The sequence below is a fragment of the Equus asinus genome, chromosome 3 (assembly GCF_041296235.1).
Source record: "Equus asinus isolate D_3611 breed Donkey chromosome 3, EquAss-T2T_v2, whole genome shotgun sequence".
Classification (NCBI taxonomy): domain Eukaryota; kingdom Metazoa; phylum Chordata; class Mammalia; order Perissodactyla; family Equidae; genus Equus; species Equus asinus.
The window spans coordinates 91,176,410-91,195,834 of NC_091792.1; the positions used below are offsets into that span (position 1 = coordinate 91,176,410).

At 39.1% G+C, this 19,425-nt stretch overlaps 1 protein-coding gene across 10 annotated transcripts in view; it reads left to right on the forward strand.

Moving 5' to 3' along the window:
* Window positions 1-19,425, forward strand: part of FAM13A (family with sequence similarity 13 member A) — a 313,429-nt gene that overhangs the window by 43,970 nt on the left and 250,034 nt on the right. For all 10 annotated transcript variants that reach the window (XM_070505399.1, XM_070505400.1, XM_070505393.1 and 7 more), the window contains one exon: window positions 5,549-5,758. In XM_070505399.1, the coding sequence (XP_070361500.1) occupies window positions 5,549-5,758 (210 nt within the window). The remainder of the gene's footprint in view (window positions 1-5,548; window positions 5,759-19,425) is intronic.

Here is a 19,425-nt window from a genome sequence, read left to right on the forward strand (position 1 = left end):
GGGCTGCAAGGTTGTGCAGTCAGATGTTATTAAGTTAGAGCTTTGACAGGGCTCACTGGCACGCGCAGTGTTGAGTAAAGCTGTATCCTACCGATTTAGGTACAAATGGATCTCCAGGTAACTCATTTAATCTCTTACATAGGGTTGTTCAGTATCCATTTGGATGCAAAGTGTGACCACGTAAAATAGTGTTTTGGTTTTGACATAATCAGTAGTCTGATCGTTTACCCCACAATGATTGAATAACAGCCTCTTGAGATTTCTCTTCTGTAAAATCATTTTCATTTTTAATTTTTTTAAATTATTGAATAGTTAATATGTTTATGTGGTTCACAATACAGAAGTGTATACAGCGAACAGCCTCTCCCTCCAAAGCCTGTCCCCTGACTGTTCATTTCCCCTCCCAGAAACAATATTATTGTACTAGTTTCTGATATGTTCTTACAAAGATATTTGAATATATAAGCATATATGTATATGTTTTTTTCCTTTTAACATAAATATAGCACACCATGCACACTATTGTGAATCTTTTTTTAAAAATCACTTAACAATATCTTTTGGAGATTGTTCCATATTACGTAAAGAGCTTTACTCATTTAATTATTTTTTCCTCCAGCACACTGTCCCACTGTATATATGTATCATTTCTTTAAGCAGTCACATACTGATGGGCACTGAATTGTTTCCTGCTTTTTACTGTCTACAAGCAATAATTCACTGACTAAACTTTAACACGTGTCATTTGAAGCACTGTAACTGTATCTATAACTTTCTGGAAGTAGGCTGCTGGGTCAAAGGATATGTGCATTTATAATCAACTCTAGAGGCGTTGAACCAGTTTATATTCACACCATCAATATGTGAAAACTTTGGCAAAATTTGAGTTAGGGATTGGTTTTATTCTACCTCTTCTTCGTATACCCTTAGTTATACTTTAACAGGGTAGACATTCAGGTAAATACTTTAGTGGCTTAATCAGCCATTCTTGACTTGGGATGTGAAATAGAATCACTAGTGGAATCTTTTCAGAATCCCCGTGCGTGGGCGATACCTCAGATCTCCTGAATCAGAATCGTGACTGGGCAAGCTAGGGTAGGGCACCTACCCTGTATTTTGAAAGGTTGTATAGTTAATTACTATGTAGACAGCCTGAAGCTCCTCCTCGTGTTTGAAACTATCATGTTAATAAACCGAAGCGCCTCTGTGAGTTTGAAGGGTGGTATGTAGTTGGAGGGCAAGATACTTCAATGAGTTTGATTTTATTTTTCTGTAGTCTTTTTAAGTCGGTGAATATTGTGCACCTCCGATACAGTAGGCACTCTGTCGGCTGTGGGATGTGGGCATGATTGGTCGTGTAATTCAGCCATAGGTGGATATTTTGGTCGTACTTCGTTGTTTAACATAAATGCAGGCATTTAACAACTTGACATGAGGGAAAACTCTTTATTAAGAAATTTTAAAACAGAAAGAGTTTATTAAAGCCTATATCAAGGCCTTTCAGACTTTGGACATTTTTTCTTTAAAAAAATATTCTTCTGTTTTCCATTCGAAGGAAAATCTTAGGAGTTATGGGGCATCTCATCTTTACACTATTTTAAAACAACTCATCTTGCTGATGGAGTTACTGGATTCCTTCTCTTTTGCATGAAGATACTGTGGGTCATGCCAGTTAAATAGTGCAGGATTCTCCACTCACCACCAGGTGTCAGCACGCACTTAACATTGTCATGCTGCTCTCTATGCCAGAGTGTGCCGCTTAGGGAAATTCTGACTTCAGGCATATTTAGTTTCTGATGATGTACTTACACTATTTTGAAATAAATATTTCAATTGAACCAAAAAGTAGCTGTTAATGGTACTAGCTGTTATTAGTGTATATAATTCTTTCATTTGTAAACCATTGTTAAGTTCCTGTTTCTCGATTAACTCATAGCTCCTGAAATCAAATACGACAGAATCTCGGAAATGTATGAGAGTAACTCCAAGAAGCCTTCTACATACCTCTTTCTTCTGAACATTTCCATTATAATCATCGTTTCCTGAAAATTTAGAGTAGGAAAATTTAGAGATTATATAGTCTGGTGAGCCTTATATGGGTGTTGGATATATTATAAGTTCATAAGGGGCTTTTAAAAACTTTCCGGATTCTTTATCCTAGAGTGCAATATAGTGATGTCCCAGGGTAAACTTCACCTGCTTGAAAATCGCCAAGTATCGTAAGAGTTGTTTGGGTGAGAGATGTTCCTGAGGGAAGAGAGTTGTGCAAAGAAATGGTATGGGAACAGAAAAAAATGATTGAGAAGCATTGACTTTAATGACTTCTGTTTATACTTTATCTCTCCACTAGTAATCCCACTAGTAAGGTATAGTGGGATTAGGAACCTTAAAGACCAAAGCCAGTTGTTGGAGCTGGGTAGTTATTTTGGAATAACTGGAAGTATATTTATTTGAGGGAAGCGTCAAAAAACCTCACTGGAAGAGACAACCTAAGGTCAAATCTAGAAAAGCACTGTGAAATCAGACCCAAGGGGCATTTGCTGGGCCAAAAACAGGCTCAGGAGCTGGAGAGATACAGGACTATGATGCAAATTCTAAATTTTCAGGATTTGGCTTTTGACCAGGGATGGGATTCTCCTTTATTGGGTGCTGTCTGCTTCATGCCAGTATACCTTTCTGAAGTTACAATGAAGATTTGTAGAGTAGAAGAAACAGACCTTAAAAAGAGTAGAAGAAAGCCTTAAAAATGACTAAGTGGAAGCCTCCCAGTAGTAACTGATACTCTGCAGTGTTAAAGGGAATGACACACCACATTAGTTATCTGTTGCTGCATAACGGATTACCCCAAAACATAGTAGATTAAAACAATAATGTTTATTATCTCACAGTTTCTGTGGGTCAAGAATTTAGCCACAGCTTTGTTGTATCTTCTGTCTTAGGGTCTCTTTTAAGATTGCAGTCATGGCGTTGGCCGGGGCTATGCGTATCAGGACTGGGGAAAAGTTCACTTCGGAGCTCCTTCACATGGTTGTTGGCAGGATTCAGTTCCTTGTTGGCTGTTGACCCGATGGTCTCAGTTACTCACTGGCTGTTGTCCAGAAACTGCCCTCAGTTCCTTGCCACGTGGACTTCTCCATAAGTTAGCTAGCAAAATAAATAGCAGCTGATTCATCAGAGTGAGCAAGCAAGAAGAGCTGCAGAGAGGGAGAGAACAGGAGCAAGCATGATGGGCATCAGTCTTTTGTAACCTAGTCTCAGAAGTGAGATTAGAACCTCATCACAGCGAGTTGCTATATTCTCTTGGTTAGAAGCAAGGCACTGGTCCAGCCCACACTCAGAGGGAGGTGATTACACATGGGTGTGGATACCAAGAGGCAGGGCTTGTTGGGGCCATTTGAGAAGCTGTCTGCCACACATACTGATTGGTCTCTCCTCTATTACCTGGTGCCCTGGCCGTACTGATTGTCAGATATTTTTAATATCTCTGATTTCACATATTTTTGTCAAAATAGCTTAAATTGGAGCTAAAATGTCAACTTTTGATATTCATCATCTTCATAGCCAAGTAAACATCTTACCAGACTACGAATTCAATGAGGATAATGGTAGTGTTCAAATTTTTTTCTCACAGTTGATTTTTTTTAACAGTGCTAGTTACTCATTAAATATCTGTGGAATTAAAGAGCTCATAAAATGTTTTATCAAATTACAAATTAAGATGAAATTAGCTTCCTTTTTCTTTAGAAAGAGCAATACAATTAGCAGGTAAGATAAACAGCAAAGGTTAATAAAACAAACACCTCCCATCTAAATGACTCTAATAGTCATCACTGCTCATGTCATTGCTAAAATTCACCATTAGGCTCTCAAAAGAAGAGTGGTGAGTTGGGTCATTGGGTTACTCTTTCGTAGAAAGATTGTTTCTTATCCCTTCAACATTCCTCCGTGGTCTGGCTCACTTGCTTACAGGCATGCTGTCTCTTCAAACCCAGCAAACGGAGCTGGAATCATTACCTTCCACCCTCACCCAGCTCCCACCCCTCACCCCCATGTCACCTTATCCTTTACAGTGCTTTTTCCTGGATTCCTAGCTTCAGACCTTAAAGTTGCCTTTCAACCTTTGCTCTTTCTTACTCCCTGAGTTACCAAATCATCTTTGTTCTCTCCTTTTCACCTCCTTCCACCATAATCTCTGTCTTCCTGTCTTACAATAGAATGTTCTCTCCCTAGGGCAAGCCCTCTGCCCTCTCCATTCTCAACTTCTTAGCTGGCTAGATCTTCCTTAAACCTTGATTATAGTGTGTCTTATCCCCTCACACACACTTAATACTCCAGTGATAAAGTCTTCACTCTTTAACCTGACGTTCATGGCCCTGTCCCTTTCTTCCATTTTATTACTCCATTGCTCTTTGGCCTAAACGGTTCATATTTTCATCTGTCTACCTTTATGCTGTCCTGTCTCTGATTCTCAATAATGTATTTGTTCCTCTTTGTCAGGGATAGATCAAGGTTTTGTGGGTCCTGGTGCTTAATCCTTTTGGGGCCCTCTTTAAGAAAAACAATGCAAAATTAAGGATACAGAATTAGGGACAGAGCATTGGAAAGGGCCCTGATAAATGAGGGCCATGACTTAAACTCCATTAGCTTCACAGTCTATCAGCCCCAGCCCTTCCATCTTGCTTATGCTTTAGCCACAGATGGCTTGAAGGAGCCAGAGGCTCCTGCCTGGAGTCTTGCCTGCTGGCCCCAGCCAACACTAATATCGGCCATTAATTGGCTGAAGACAAGGATCTTGTTTTATACTCCTTTATAGTCTCACAGAGTCTTATACTTTGAATCTAATGATTACTAAAGAAATATTACTTCTTGATTATTACAAAGGTAATCACGTATAGTTAAGCAGTTTCAAAATAGTTCTCAAAATGCTAAGCTGCTATCGGAGCTCAGGGTAAGGTCCTCTGATGTATTATAGAAGATTGTATGAATGAGATTTCTTTGTAGAGTAGTATATATTCAATGTTTATATATGTCCTAAACTTATTTTCAGAGGTCAGCTTTCATAACAATGGTATATGATCTTTTTAGTTGATACATAGTAAATATGAAAATTTTTTATTCTAAGAAACACTTTTGTAAAATGTAAAAATCTTCCAACACTTGATAAGGATTTTCTGAATATAATAATTTACTGAGATTTATTTGTCTATTTTTAAAGATTGGCACCTGAGCTAACAACTGTTGCCAATCTTCCTTTTTTTTTCCTGCTTTTTCTCCCCAAATCCTCCCAATACTTAGTTGTATATTTTAGTTGTGGGTCCTTCTAGTTGTGGATTGTGGGAGGCCGCCTCAGCGTGGCCTGATGAGCGGTGCCATGTCCACGCCCAGGATCCGAACCTCCAAAACCCTGGGCCGCTGAAGCGGAGTGCGGGAACTTAACCACTTGGCTACGGGGCTGGCCTCTGAGATTTATTTTTGTTGCTATTATTTTTTAGAGTTTGTATCTGTTTGAGAGACTTCTGTTTTCAGTGTGTCCACTTTCCTGTTCCAGGACTCAGCCAGGAGGGCCTTTTCAGGGTGAATGGCAATGTGAAGGTGGTGGAACAGCTGCGCCTGCAGTTCGAGAGCGGAGCGCCGGTGGAGCTGGGGAGAGACGGCGACGTGTGCGCAGCTGCCAGTCTGTTGAAGCTCTTCCTGCGGGAGCTGCCGGAGCGGGTGATCACCGCAGCTGTACGACCCCGGCTCATTCGGCTCTTCCAGGGTTCGTACGGTAAATCCTTCTGGGAAGTAAAGCAAGTTTATTTTTCAGTTAAAACTAAGCTTTTAAATATTAAATATTTTAAGTGTAAAGATTACAAAAAGCTTTTAAATATTTGTAGTCTCTCTGTAAGTACCAACTTGCTACTTCACTCGGCCCTTGTCTTCTACCCTAAAATAATACTAAAGCGATTACAAAATACCATTCTTAAGTGTAATTTCTAAGACTATTGGCAAATGAAAACTTAAATAACAGTCTTGAAAAGTCCTGCTGCTGGGGCCGGCCCGGAGACACGGTGGTTAAGTGAGCACGTTCCGCTTCTCCGCGGCCCCGCGTTTGCCAGTTCAGATCCCGGGTGGAGACATGGCACCGCTTGGCAAGCCATGCTGTGGCAGGCATCCCACATATAAAGTAGAAGAAGATAGGCATGGATGTTAGCTCAGGACCAGGCTTCCTCAGCAAAAAAGAGGAGGACTGGCAGTAGTTAGCTCAGGGCTAATCTTCCTCAAAAAAAAACAGAGAGTCCTGATGCTTTTGGGTGGAAGCAATTCTTTTCTCACTAGTGACTGCTGTAGAGGAATGAAAATAAGACATTAAATTCTATGTAGGAAATATCAGTTAATTAATTGTATCTGGTTAGTGACCTTTGAGACTGAAAAGTCACTGGTGTGCTTTCTTTTTCTCGTTGGGAAGATTGAGTCCTAAAATAATTGTGTTCATTTCGCACAATTGAGGTAAAAATTGATTTTTGATTGTATAATGAAGTGATTTTAAGTGAAGAAACCTCATTTTTAAAGGTAACAATTATAGGCATAATCGTTACTGAGTTCTCCCTCCTAAATATGGTAAGAAAAATGATTTAGCCTTGAAAAACAATTTCTCTCCTTATTTTTTGCCAAGTTAGAGTGAAAAGGGGAAAATGTGTGTAGCAGTGTTAGCTACCAGATTAAGAAGGATGTTACTTAAATCCACATTCTTTTAAAGCAGTAGTGGTGTAACTACACTCGAGAAAGCTCGATGTTGTATGTGTATTTTATTGAAAAATAATGATAAAATGTTAAAGCAAAGGTTGCAGAACCATTTGTCTGTGCTCTTAAGCTTTCTATATCAGTAAGTGACATTGGTAAGTGACATGTTTGAGGCTTGTTCATTAGAAACAACTTTTTCATGTCTACGTGTATGAGTATTTCAAGGACGTAACCATTGCTCCTATTTAAATGATTCTTACAAAGAATATTTTATCAATGTCATAGGGACATGAATTTTTTAAATTTATTTGTTTATTTTGTGAGGAAGAGTGGCCCTGAGCTAACATCTGTGTTCATCTTCCTCTATTATATGTATGGGACACTGCCACAGCATGGCTTGATGAGTGGTGTGTAGGTCTGTGCCTGGGATCCCAACCCACAAACCCCAGGCTGCTGAAGCGGAGTGCGCGAACCCAACTACTACACCACCAGGCCAGCCCTGGAACATGAAACTCTTAAGATAAAATTTTAAAAATCACTTTTAAATAATTACTACAAAAGTGGTTGAAGATTTAAACATTATGTGCTTAGAGCCAGCCCTGGTGGCCTAGCGGTTAAGGTTCGGTGCACCCTGCTTCAGCGGCCTGGGTTCAGTTCCCAGGCGCGGAAACACGCACTCGTGTCAGGAGTCATAGTGAGGCGGCAGCTCATGTAGAAGAACTAGAAGGACTTACAACTAGAAATTACAACTGTGTATTGGGGCTTTAGGGAGGAAAAAAAAGAGAAAGATTGGTAACAGATGTTAGCTCAGAGTGAACATTTTCCCGGCCAAAAAAAAGTTATAAATAAATAAATAGGTTTCCAAAGGTCTACAGTTAATGGGGAATAAAGTTATAAAAAAAAATTGTGTGCTTCATACAAAATATTTAGTAACCAAATATTTAGTATTACTGAGAATAAGAAATATTACTTAATACTAATATTAATATTTGTGAATATTTGTGAATTTTAAAAGTTTTTATCGTGTTTCCTAGAATAGCTTTCATTTGATAACCATAGTAAGAGTAGCTTTCATTATTTTTGTTAACGTTTACATTATAATAATATTTTGTTATAATTTGTCTTCTTTGTAAATTACCTTCTCATTCATAACGTGTTTCCTTGGCAGCCAAAAACATTGATATGCATCATAAAAAGCAAGCAGTATCATTCTGAATGTAAGACTGGTTATGTAGTCAGTCATATGGGTTGTATGATTATGCACAAATAACAAGTTCTGAATGGGGCAGACAAACTAATTTTCACTTTATTAGTAGTAATTCTCTCATTTTCAGAAAACCCCTGGGGCTAGATGTGAGATATTTCGTTAAAAGCGGTATTAATGGAATACCTACTAGTTACCTAAGATGCTAAGTAGAGGGGATAAAGTATGCTTTAGGTGTCAGACAGCATAGCCTCTGTAAAATACACTTCTCTCTGTAGTAATTCACATGGAAGATAAAGAGCCAGCTGTGCTTCAGCTGGTTTATCCCGTGAGCGGGTCTCCTCCTGTGGGGGTGCACGCTGCAGCTGCTCACTCTAGAGCCGAGGTGGCGGGCGGGCCTGCCTCTTTACAGACGCAGTAAAAGCAGATGTTTCACTTGGCTGGTTATAGCATTTTCATCTCTCCTTTTTCTACTAGACATTATATATAATAAAATTGTTTTGCTATGATTTCCTTAGTAAAGACTACCCTGCTTTCATATTTCAGTCCTCATAATAGATTTTAAATAGCTTTCTTGATATTCTCTCACAACTCAGTGCCAGATTTCTTTCTAAAAATAATGTTGTTATGGGCCTTCAAATTATACCCTGTGTAAAGAGCAAGCTATTTCATAACTGAATATACTTAACATTTTTCAGATCAAGATCCTCCCTTCCATGCTTAGAAGGATGGAATTCTGGAGCCTCAGCTAGTTGCTTTCTCAGACATGCGAGCTAAACCAAGACTGCCACTGAGGGGGGCAGCTCCATGGCCTAGTGGTTAAGTTCAGCGTACTCTGCTTTGGCAGCCTGGGTTCAGTTCCCGGGCATAGAACTACAGCACTCATTGGCAGCCATGTTATGGTGGTGACCCACATACAAAATAGAGGAAGATTGGCACAGATGTTAGCTCAGGGCTAATCTTCCTCAGCAAAGAAAAAAAAGAAGAAGAAAAGAAAAAATGAAAAAAAAAACCCTGACACTGAGGACAGTCTGGATACTGCCTGTAAACATCCCTGCTGCTCTAGATATCTTTGATCACGTAGACCAACAGTGACCCTCTGGGTGGAAGAACACCACTTAGGTTCTTTCATTTTTATAACAAATGATCAACTTTAGACTTGTGTAGTGTCTAAAGCTCTGAGATGATATATTTGTTAAGTTGGCACACCAGTATATCTGCATACCAGGTATTTATCAGAAACTTCTATCTGAAGCTGATGTCTTCTGGAACCTTTTGCTTCTGTCAAAGGCCTAATTTAGACAATTCATATTTAAGAGGGAAGACTCCAGAGCCCTTCAGTGTTCACTCTTGCCTGTTGTCACATTACACTTGTCTGATTGCAACAATTCACCTTCCTTAACTGAGGTTTCCAGTATAATTATCTCAGCTTGGCTGTATCCCATGACTTCTGATCTTTTATTATCTCAGTGGGCCAGTAATATATCTATTTTTTATTTTAATAATCTCAGGTGTGTTTGGAGAATAGATAGAAATTGCAAATGAAAAGATTTTAGGATAGGATTCATTTAATTTAGGCTTAACTAGAAATCCCTTTACTTGAATGCTCCCTATTGAAAAATCTTCTATAATGTAAATGCAAATATTTCCACTCATAATTGAGTATTTTTATTTGACGAGTTAGATTGGATCAGTCCATCAATATTTATTTAGTACGTTTTACTTAGACACTGGATGGTACTGTGAAATAAAAGGTTCAACATTCTGACTTGATGGATTGTGTGGTTTAATTGAGGAGGTAGGATGTATGTGGTGTGCATTCCACGGTACTTCAAATGAGTGATGAGAACATCCAGTCAGTGGTAACAAGGAGAGGGGGAAGTCAATCTGGATTATAAAAGTAAAATTGGGGTACATAAGATTAATTTGGATGGAGACAGAAATCTTCTAGGCGAGGAAAGAGCACGAGCAAAAACACTGTCAGTGTAAGACAGGAATGTCTGACAGAGCTGTCCATAGCTGCAGGAGACTAGTGAAAGATGTATTTTAAAACATAGGCTGAGACTGGATGGTAGAGGGTCTTGAATGTTAGGCTAAGGAATTAATATTTATAACAGCAAATTTTTGAAGAAAAAAGTTGTATGATGGAAGCAATATGTTAGGCAGTGCTGTGTAAGATTTTCAGATATGAAGGTGTGCTGGGAGCAGGGAGAGCATCTGGAAGACGGGCAGAAGTCTAGGTCTTGGTCCTGAGGACCTGTATCTGATAAACAGTTGGCAGTGGAGATTTTTTAATTGTGGTAAACTGTATATGACATAAAACTCACTATTTTAACCATTTTTTAAGTGTACAATTCAGTGACATTAAGGACATTCATTATGTTGTACAACCATCACCACTGTCCATTTCCAGAACTTTCTTATCATCTCAAACAGAAACCGGTAATGAAATTTTAAAGGAAAGTTACTAGAGATGTTAGAAAGAAAACATGAACAGAACATGGCAGCCGATAATTAGATGATGAGAGTAAGAAGTGAGAGTTCGGGAGGAGCAGTGTGGTGGCGCTACCCTGTGGCTCCCATACCTTTGAGGCCGGCAGAACCAAAATAGGCACGAGGGCAGAGGGCATTTGTCAGACTCTTGCCAATGGGAACGAGTATAGAAATTAAGAAAGGAGTTGTAAGGCAAGGATGAAGCAGCACCAGGGAGAGCTCCCTGCGAACTGTGCTTTGACCAAGGCTATTGTTCTTTTGTCTTCAGTAATTCAAATCTTTTCTGGTTATACCTAGCGTGGGGCCTTTAGGTTTTAAAATGCTTCAGCTTGTCAGACCTGATCTTTTGTCCTGAAAGGAAGAATCACAGTCTTCAACTTCCCAGGAACCTCCTATGACGAATTCTTTTTCCCTGCCTCCAGGTGCATTTGGGACTTAGCCCAAAGGCTCAGAGGCTGTTAACTTGATAGGATCTGATGATCTCTCTGTGGGGGCTTTATTAATTGTCTGTCCCAGAGGTCCAGCTGTTTTTATTGAAGAAAGAAGAGAGATCCTGATGTGGTGTCTTCACAATGGTCCATTAATAAAAATAATGGAAGTCAAGAGGGGAAGATTATTGTGGGGCCATGGTGAGGAGCTCATTTTAAACAGATGAATAAATGAATGTCAGTGCTTAGCTGCGGAGGATTAAGGCTGAAGATGTGAATTTTATAGCCATCTCTGCAGACTCATCAGTGGTCATATTCTGAGCATCAGTTATGTTTGGACAGTTATGTTGGACAATTGTAGCTGTAAACAGATGGCAATAAGCTAATTTTATCTCTTTCATCATGATTTTAAGTGCCTATTCTGTGCCAAGATTTTGCTTAGATTCTTTACATATGTTTGGCTTCTAAACTCCCTTACAGCGACTCCTACAAATATTTCAAATAGATAAGGAAAGTGAACCTCAGTGAGGGTACGTTACTTCCGAGAGAGTGAGCAGCTAGAATGTGCGGAGCTGGACTCTGCCTCCCTCCAAAGCCCAAGCTTTTCCCGTCATACTGTGCGTGTTAGTCAGCTCGGGCTGCCATAACACAATACCACAGACTTAACAACAGGAATTTATTTTCCACAGTTTTGCAGGCTGGAAGTCCAAGATCAAGGTGCTGGCAGAGGTGGTTTCCGGTGAGACCTCTCTCCTTGGCTTGCAGATGTGGCCTTTCCTTTGTGTGCGTGCTCTCCTGGTGCTTCTTCCCTCTCTTTTTTTTCTGATAAGAACTCATAGGATTTACTCTCTTAGCTTTTATCATACAGCAGTGTTAGCTGTAGTCATCACGTTGTACATTACATCCCTAGTGCTTATTTATCTTATACCTGGAAGTTTGTACCTTTTGACCTCTTTCTCCAATTGTCCCTCCCCCTACTTTCCGCCTCAGGTAACCACAAGTCTGATCTCTTTTTCTAAGAGTTTGGTGGTTTTTTTGTATTTTTTAGATTCCACATATCAGATCATACAGTGTTTTTCTTTCTCCATCTGACTAATTTCACTTAGCATAATGCCTTCAGGGTCCATCTATGTTGTCACAAATGGTAGGATTTCCTCATTTTTTATGGCTGAAGAATAATCTGTTGTGTATATATATTCTACCATGTTTTCTTTATCCATTCATCCATTGATGGATACTTATGTTGTATCCATGTCTTCTCTATTGTAAATAATGCTGCTATGAACATGGGGGTGCAAGTATCTTTTTCAAGTTAGTGTTTTTGTTGCCTTTGGATATATTCCCAGAGGTGGAATTTCTGGATCATATGGTAGTTCTATTTTTAATTTCTTGAGGATCCTCCATACTGTTTTCCATAATGGCTGTACCAATTTACAGTCCCACCAACAGTGTACAAGGATTCCCTTTTCTCTCCATCCACACCTGCATTTATCATCTCTTGTCTTTTTGATGATGGCCGTTCTAACAGATGTGAAGTGCTGACTCATTGTAGTTTAATTTGCATTTCCCTGATGACAAGTGATGTTAAGCATCTTTTCACGTACCTGTTGGCCTTCTTTGGAGAAATGTCTATTCAGGTTCTTTGCCCATTTTTTGATTGGGTTATTTGCCCTTTTGCTATTGAGTTGTATGAACTCTTCATATATTTTGGATATTTCTCCTTATCAGATTTATGATTTGCAAATATTTGTTCCCATTTTGTAGGTTGTCTTCACTTTGTTGATATTATCTGTTGCTATGCGGAAGCTTTTTAGTTTGATGTAGTCTCACTTGTTTACTTTTTATTTTGTTGCTTATGCTCTTAGTGTCATATCCAAAAATCATTACTAAGACCCATGTCAAGGAGCTTTATTTCTATGTTTTCTTCTAGAAGTTTCATGGTTTCAGGTCCTACATTTAAGTCTTTAATCCTGTTGTAGTTAATTTTTGTAAGTGATATAAGATAGGGGTCCAGTTTCATTCTTTACATGTGAATATCTAGTTTTCCCAGCACCATTTATTGAAGAGATTGTCTTTTCTCCATTGAGTATTTTTGGCTCCCTTATCAGGTATTAGTTGACTGTATACGCTTGTGGTTTTTTTCTAGACTCTCAGTTCTTTTCCATTGGTCTGTTTGTCTGTTTTTATGCCAGTACCGTCCTGTTTTGATGACTATAACTTTATACTATAGCTTGAAATCAGGAAGGGTGATGCTTTCTGCTTTGTTCTTTCTCAGAATTTCTTCGGCTATTTGGGGTCTTTTGTGGTTTCATATAAGCTTTAGTGTGTTTTCTACTTTTGTAAAAAATGCCATTGGAATCTTGATAGGGATTGCATTGAATCTGTAGATGGCTCTTGGTGGTATTGACATTAACATTGTTAAAATGTTAATTCTTCCAATCCATGAACACAGGATACCTTTCCATATATTTTTGTCATCTTTGGTTTCTTTCATCAATGTCTTGTAGTTTTCAGAATAGAGATCTTTTACCTCCTTAGTTAAATTTATTCCTAAAATATTTTATTGTTTTTGGTGCTATTGTAGATGGGATAGATTTCTTTATTTCTCTTTTAGAAAATCTGTTGTTGGTTTATAGAAGTCCTGCTGATTTTTGTATGTTAATTTTGTATCCTGCGACTTTACTAACTTAGATCTAACAGATTTTTGGTTGAGTCTTTAGGATTTTCTATATGTAAAATCATGTCATCTGCAAATGGAGACAATTTTACGTTTTCTTTTCCAATTCTGATACCTTTCATTTCTTTTTCTTTCCTGATTGCTCTGTCTAGGACATCTAGTACTATGTTGAATGGGAGAGATGAGAGTGGGCACCTTGTTTTGTTCCTGATCTTAGAGAGAAAGCTGAGTATAATGTGTTAGCTGTGGGCTTGTCATACATGGCCTTTTTTATGTTGAGATATGTTTCTTCTATGCCTAGTTTGTGAAGAGTTTTTATCAGGAATGGATGTTGAATTTTTTCAGATGCTTTTTCTGCATCTATTGAGATGATCATATGATTCTTTTCTTTCTTTTAATGTAATGTATCACATTGATTTGCATATGTTGAGCCATCCTTGCATCCCAGGGATAGATCCCATTTGATCGTAGTGGGTAATTTTTTTTTTTTTTTGCTTGAGGAAGATTAGCCCTGAGCTAACATCTGTGCCAATCTTCCTCTACCTTTCTTTTTTTTTTTATGTGTGGGACACTGCCACAGCATGGCTCGTGAGTGGAGTAGGTCCACACCAGGGATCTAAACCTGCGAACCTAGACCATTGAAGCAGAGCACGTGGAAGTTTAACCACTCAACCACAAGGCCAGACCTGTGTGATCTTTTTAATGTGCTGCTGAGTTTGATTTCCTAGTATTTTATTGAGAATTTTTGCATCTACAGTCATCAGGGATAATTGGCCTGTAGTTTTCTTTTCTAGTAGTGTCCTTTTCTGGTTTTGAGGCCAGGATAATTCTGGCCTCATAAAGTGAGGTTGGGAGTGTCCCTCTTCAATTTTTTGGAAGAGTTTGAGAAGGATTGGTGTTAATTCTTCTTTAAATGTTTGGTAAAATACATCAATGAAGCCATCTAGTCCTGGAGTTTCTTTCATTGGGTGATGTTTGATTACTGGTTCAATCTCCTTACTAGTAATTGGTCTATTCAAATTTTCTGTTTCTTCCTGATTCAGTCTCGGTAAGTTGTATGTTTCTAAGAATATTTCCGTTTCTTCTAGGTTGTCCAGTGTGTTGGCACATGGTTGCTCATAGTAGCCTCTTATGAGCCTTTGAATTTCTGTGGTAACAATTGTAATGTCTCCTTTTTCATTTGTAATTTTGTTGATTTGGGTCTTCTCTCTTTCTCCTTGGTTATCTAGCTAAGAGTTTGTTAATTTTTATCTTTTCAAAGAACCAATTTAGTTTAGTTAATCTTTTCAATTGTTTTTCTATTCTTTATTTCATTTCTTTCTGCTCTAATCTTTTCATTTCCTTTCTTCTGCTAACTTTGGGCTCAGTGTATTCTTTTCCTAGTTCCTTAAGGCATAGAGTTAGGTTGTTTATTTGGGATCTTTCTTGTTTCTTAATATAGGCATTTATTACTATGAACTTCCCTCTTGTGGGATACAAGAAAAGCAATTCTAAGTTCTGGTATATTGTGTTTCCATTTTCATTTGTCTCAGGAAACTTTTATTTCCCCTTTAATTTTTTCTTTGATCTATTGGTGTTCGGGAGAGTGTTGTTTAATTTCCATGTGTTCATGAATTTTCCAGTTGTCCTCTTGTTACTGATTTCTAGTTTCATGCTGTTATGATCAGAAAAGATACTTGGTATGATTTCAGTCATCTTGGATTTGTTGAGACTTGTTTTGTGGCCTAACATATGGTCGGTCCTGGAAAATGTTCCATGTGCAGCTGGGAAGAATGTGTATTCTGCTGTTGTTGGACAGAATTTATGTGTGTCTGTCAGATCCATTTGGTCTATAGTGTTGTTCAGTTTGTTGTCTCTTGCTGATGCCCTGTCTGGATGATCCATCCATTGTTGAGATTGGGGTATTAAAGCCCCCAGCTATAATTGTATTACTGTTAGTTTCAATTTTTAGCTCTGTTAGCTTTCCCTTTATATATTTAGGTGCTCCAGTGTCGGGTGTGTAAATACTTACAATTGTTATATCTTAATGTGTTGACCCCTGTCTCATTACATAATGATCTTCTTTGTCTCTTTTTACCATTTTTAGTTTAAAGTCTATTTTGTCTGATATAAGTATAGGTAGTCCTACCTTCTTGTTTTAGTTACCGTTTGCTTGAAATGTCTTTTTCCATCCCTTCACTCTCAATCTATGTGTGCTTTAAGGCTAAAGTGAGTCTCTTATAGGCAACATATTATTAGATCTTGTCTTTTTGTCCATTCATCCATTCTATGTCTTTTAACTGGGGAATTTAATCCCTTTATGTTTAAAGTAATTATTGATAGGTAAGGACTTACTATTGCCATTTTCTTAATTGTTTTCTGATTGTTTTGTTGACCTGTTGTTCCTTGTTTCTTATCCTGCTCTCTTTTTTTGTGTTTTGATGTCTTTTGGTATCAGTATGCTTTTATTTATTGTGTTATTTTGTGTAATTACTATAGGATTTTCCCATGTGGCTATCATGAGGCTTACATAAAATATCTTAAACTTATAATACCCTATTTTAAATTGATAATAAGTTCAATAGAATTCATAAGTTTTATACTTTTACTTCTCCCTCTTACATTTTAGGTTATTGCTGTTACAATTTACATGTTTTGTTTTGGTTTTTTGGTGAGGAAGATTGGCCCTGAGCTAACATCTGTTGCCAACCTATATCCTTTTGCTTGAGGAAGATTGTCCCTGAGCTAACATCCGTGCCAATCACCCTCTACTTTATATGTGGGAGGATGCCACCACAACATGGCTTGATGAGCAGTGTGTGGGTCTGCGCCCAGGATCCGAACCCATGAATCCCGGGCTGCCAAAGTGGAGCATGTGAATTTAACCACTGTGCCACTGGGCCAGCCCCTACACGTTTTTTAATAACAGATTATTGTCATTACCATTATTTTTACTACACTTTTTTCTTTAACTTTTAAACTAGAGTTGTAAATGAATTATGCACCACTATTAGGATATTGCAGAATATAACTATGACTGTATATTTACCATTACCAGTGAGATTCACACTACCTTCTAATGTTTTTATAATGTTAAGTAGCATTCTTTTACTTCTGCTCAAAGAATTCCCTTTAGCAAGTCTCGTAAGGCAGGTCTGGTGGTAATGAACTCCCTCAGCTTTTGTTTGGGAAAGCCTTTATCCCTCCTTCTTTTCTGAAGAAGCGCTTCAGTGGGTATAGAATTCTTCATTGACGCTTATTTTCTTTCAATATTTTGAATATGTCTGCCATTCTCTCCTGGCCTGAAAAGTTTCTGTTGAGAAATTCTCTGATAGTCTTGTGGTGGTTCCCTTATAATTTCCCTGTTTTCTTCTTGATGTTCTTAAAATTCTTTGTCTTTTGGCAATTTAATTATAGTGTGTCTCAATGTATCCCTATTCAAGTTCAACCTCTTTGGGGTCCTTTAGGCCTCATGGATCTGGATGTCCATTTCTCTCCCCAGATTCGAGAAGTTTTCAGCCATTATTCCTTTTCATATACTTTCTGTCCCCTTTTTAGTTTCATTGTATTCCATAATTCCCATAAGCATTCTTCAGTTTTTTCCATTCTTTTTTCTTTTTGCTCTCTGACTGGGTAATTTCCAATGCCTTATACTCCAGGTCACTGATTCTTTCTTCTGCATGATTGAGTCTACTTTTGAAACTCACTGTTGAATTCTTCAGTTCAATTATTGTATTTTTCAACTCTAGGATTTCTGTTTTTTGGGGTTTTTTTGTGGTTGCTATTTCCTTGTTGAACTTCTCATTTTGTCATGCACTGTTTTCCTAGTTTTGTTTAGTCATTTGTCTGTTTTCTTGTAGTTCACTAAACTTCCTTAAGAGGCTTATTCTGAATTCTTTGACAATTCATAGATCTCCATTTCTTTAGGGTCAGTTATTAGAGCACTATTAATCTTTAGTGATGTCATATTTACTTGATCTTTTGTGATCCTTGACTGCTTACATCAGTATCTGTGCAACTGAGTGAACAAGCTCCTCTTCTAGACTTTACAGGTTTGCTTTGGCGGAGACAGTTCTTCAGTTAGCTAGTTGGGTTTCTGGGTGTGTCTGCTTGTAATGTCCTTAGGCAGGTGGGGCCTGCTATTGTGGTCTATTTTTGGGTAAGGCAACTGTTCCAGCTCTGAGGACAGGGATAAAGGGGCATGTGCCACTGGCTGAAAACAGTTGGATAGGACTGCTGTCTTGGTTTCCTATCCTAGTGAGGCTGTAGGATGGGCTCTGCAGTTGCCTGGATTCTCTGGTCAGGCTTACTAGATGGTCGGGACTGGGTACTCTATTCAGTAGTAGGCAGGGCTATGAATTAGCTTCCCTGCAGGTTCTCCAGCAGGATGGGATCCAGAGCCTTTACATCTCCTTGTTTGGGACCTGAATCAGCCCAGCATGTGCAGTGAATTCCCTGGTCAGGTGAGGCCACTGGTATTGCTCTGCGCACAGGGGAAACCACAGGCTATGCTCTCTTTCAAGAGCCACCCTACACAGGGCTGTTGAATGAGCTTTCAAGCTTCCTGTGCACTCTGGTTAGGTTCCTTGGTTGGACAGCGATGAGTGGAGCTACACATTAGGTTCCCTGCCTGGATGCAGTGGGAGAAGCAGATCTAAAGCCAGTAAAGCTCTCTGTTTGTTGTCTTAACTCAAACCGACTTGCACCCCTACTTCCCTGACCAAACAAGGCCACTAGTTTTGTTCTGCAAACTATCAGCTCTTGTCTGCCCACCTTGCAGACCAAGTGCGGCTGGCTGTACAGCTTCCAGGAGTTGTCTCCAGCCCTTCTGGTCAGATGAGGCCAGAAGGCACTCTCCACAGTGGGTGAGGCTGTGACTCTGCTCCTTGGGTAGGTGTGGGAAAACAAGGCTATAGGGCTGACAAAATTCCTCGTCTGAGGATACAAATCAGGCAGATCTGCACCTTGCTGAGTTCCCTGATCAGAGAGCACCTGCAACTTCATTCTGCAGATGAGCAAAGCCACTGGTTGGGATTACTACTTGGGCACTGCAGGTATGAACTCAGTCTGCCAAGATCCGTCTGCTGGTTGTTGCAAACCCCTCCCCACTTTTCTGTCTCAGTGAGATTCCCAGTGCAGTCCCCATGGTATGAGATCAGGGTACAGGCTCCTGTAAAGTGAACCACAATGCTGTGTGGAGGCTGGTTGTCCTCCCAAGTTCTTTTCCCACTGGAGGAACCTGGGGCTCTGGGGAGACCTCTCCACATGGTGCTGGGCTGGCCTGGGGGTGGGCAATGCAGTCAGTGTGTAGCCACTTCTCTTACCTTCCTAATGCATCTGTCTTGGTCTCTGTGGTACGAGGGGGTGCTTAAGCCTCACCCTCATGTTCTAAGATTCTCTCAGTGGTGTCTTGTTCCTGAACAGTTGTTAATTGTTCTTGGAGGGGGAGCGAAGTCAGGAGCAACCTCTGTCCCTGTCTTGGTTATGTCACTCTCCTCTTCCCTTTGTTATAAGGACACCAGTTCTACTGGATTAGAGCCCCACCTTGATCACCTCATGTAACCTTAATTCGCTCCTTAAAGGCCCTGTGTCCAAATACAGTCAGTTTGGGAGTTAGGGCTTCAACCTGTGGATTTTGTAGGGACAAAATTTAGTTCATAACGTTGTGCTTTTAAAAATTTATCACAACTTGATAAGGGTATGAGTAAAAATTAATTAGTAAAATGCCTACAGTAGATGCTAGTTAGGTGGTCACTGGGATAGAAATCATTATTACAGAATTGATATCGTTTTGTCTTGGAAATCTTATGACTGACCAAGCTAGGAGTAAGAAGTAAGTTTAAAATAAATGATAGGCTGTGGGCAAAAGGTGTTACTGCAGTGTGTTTTCCTTATTTGTACAGATAATTTTTGTATGTTTT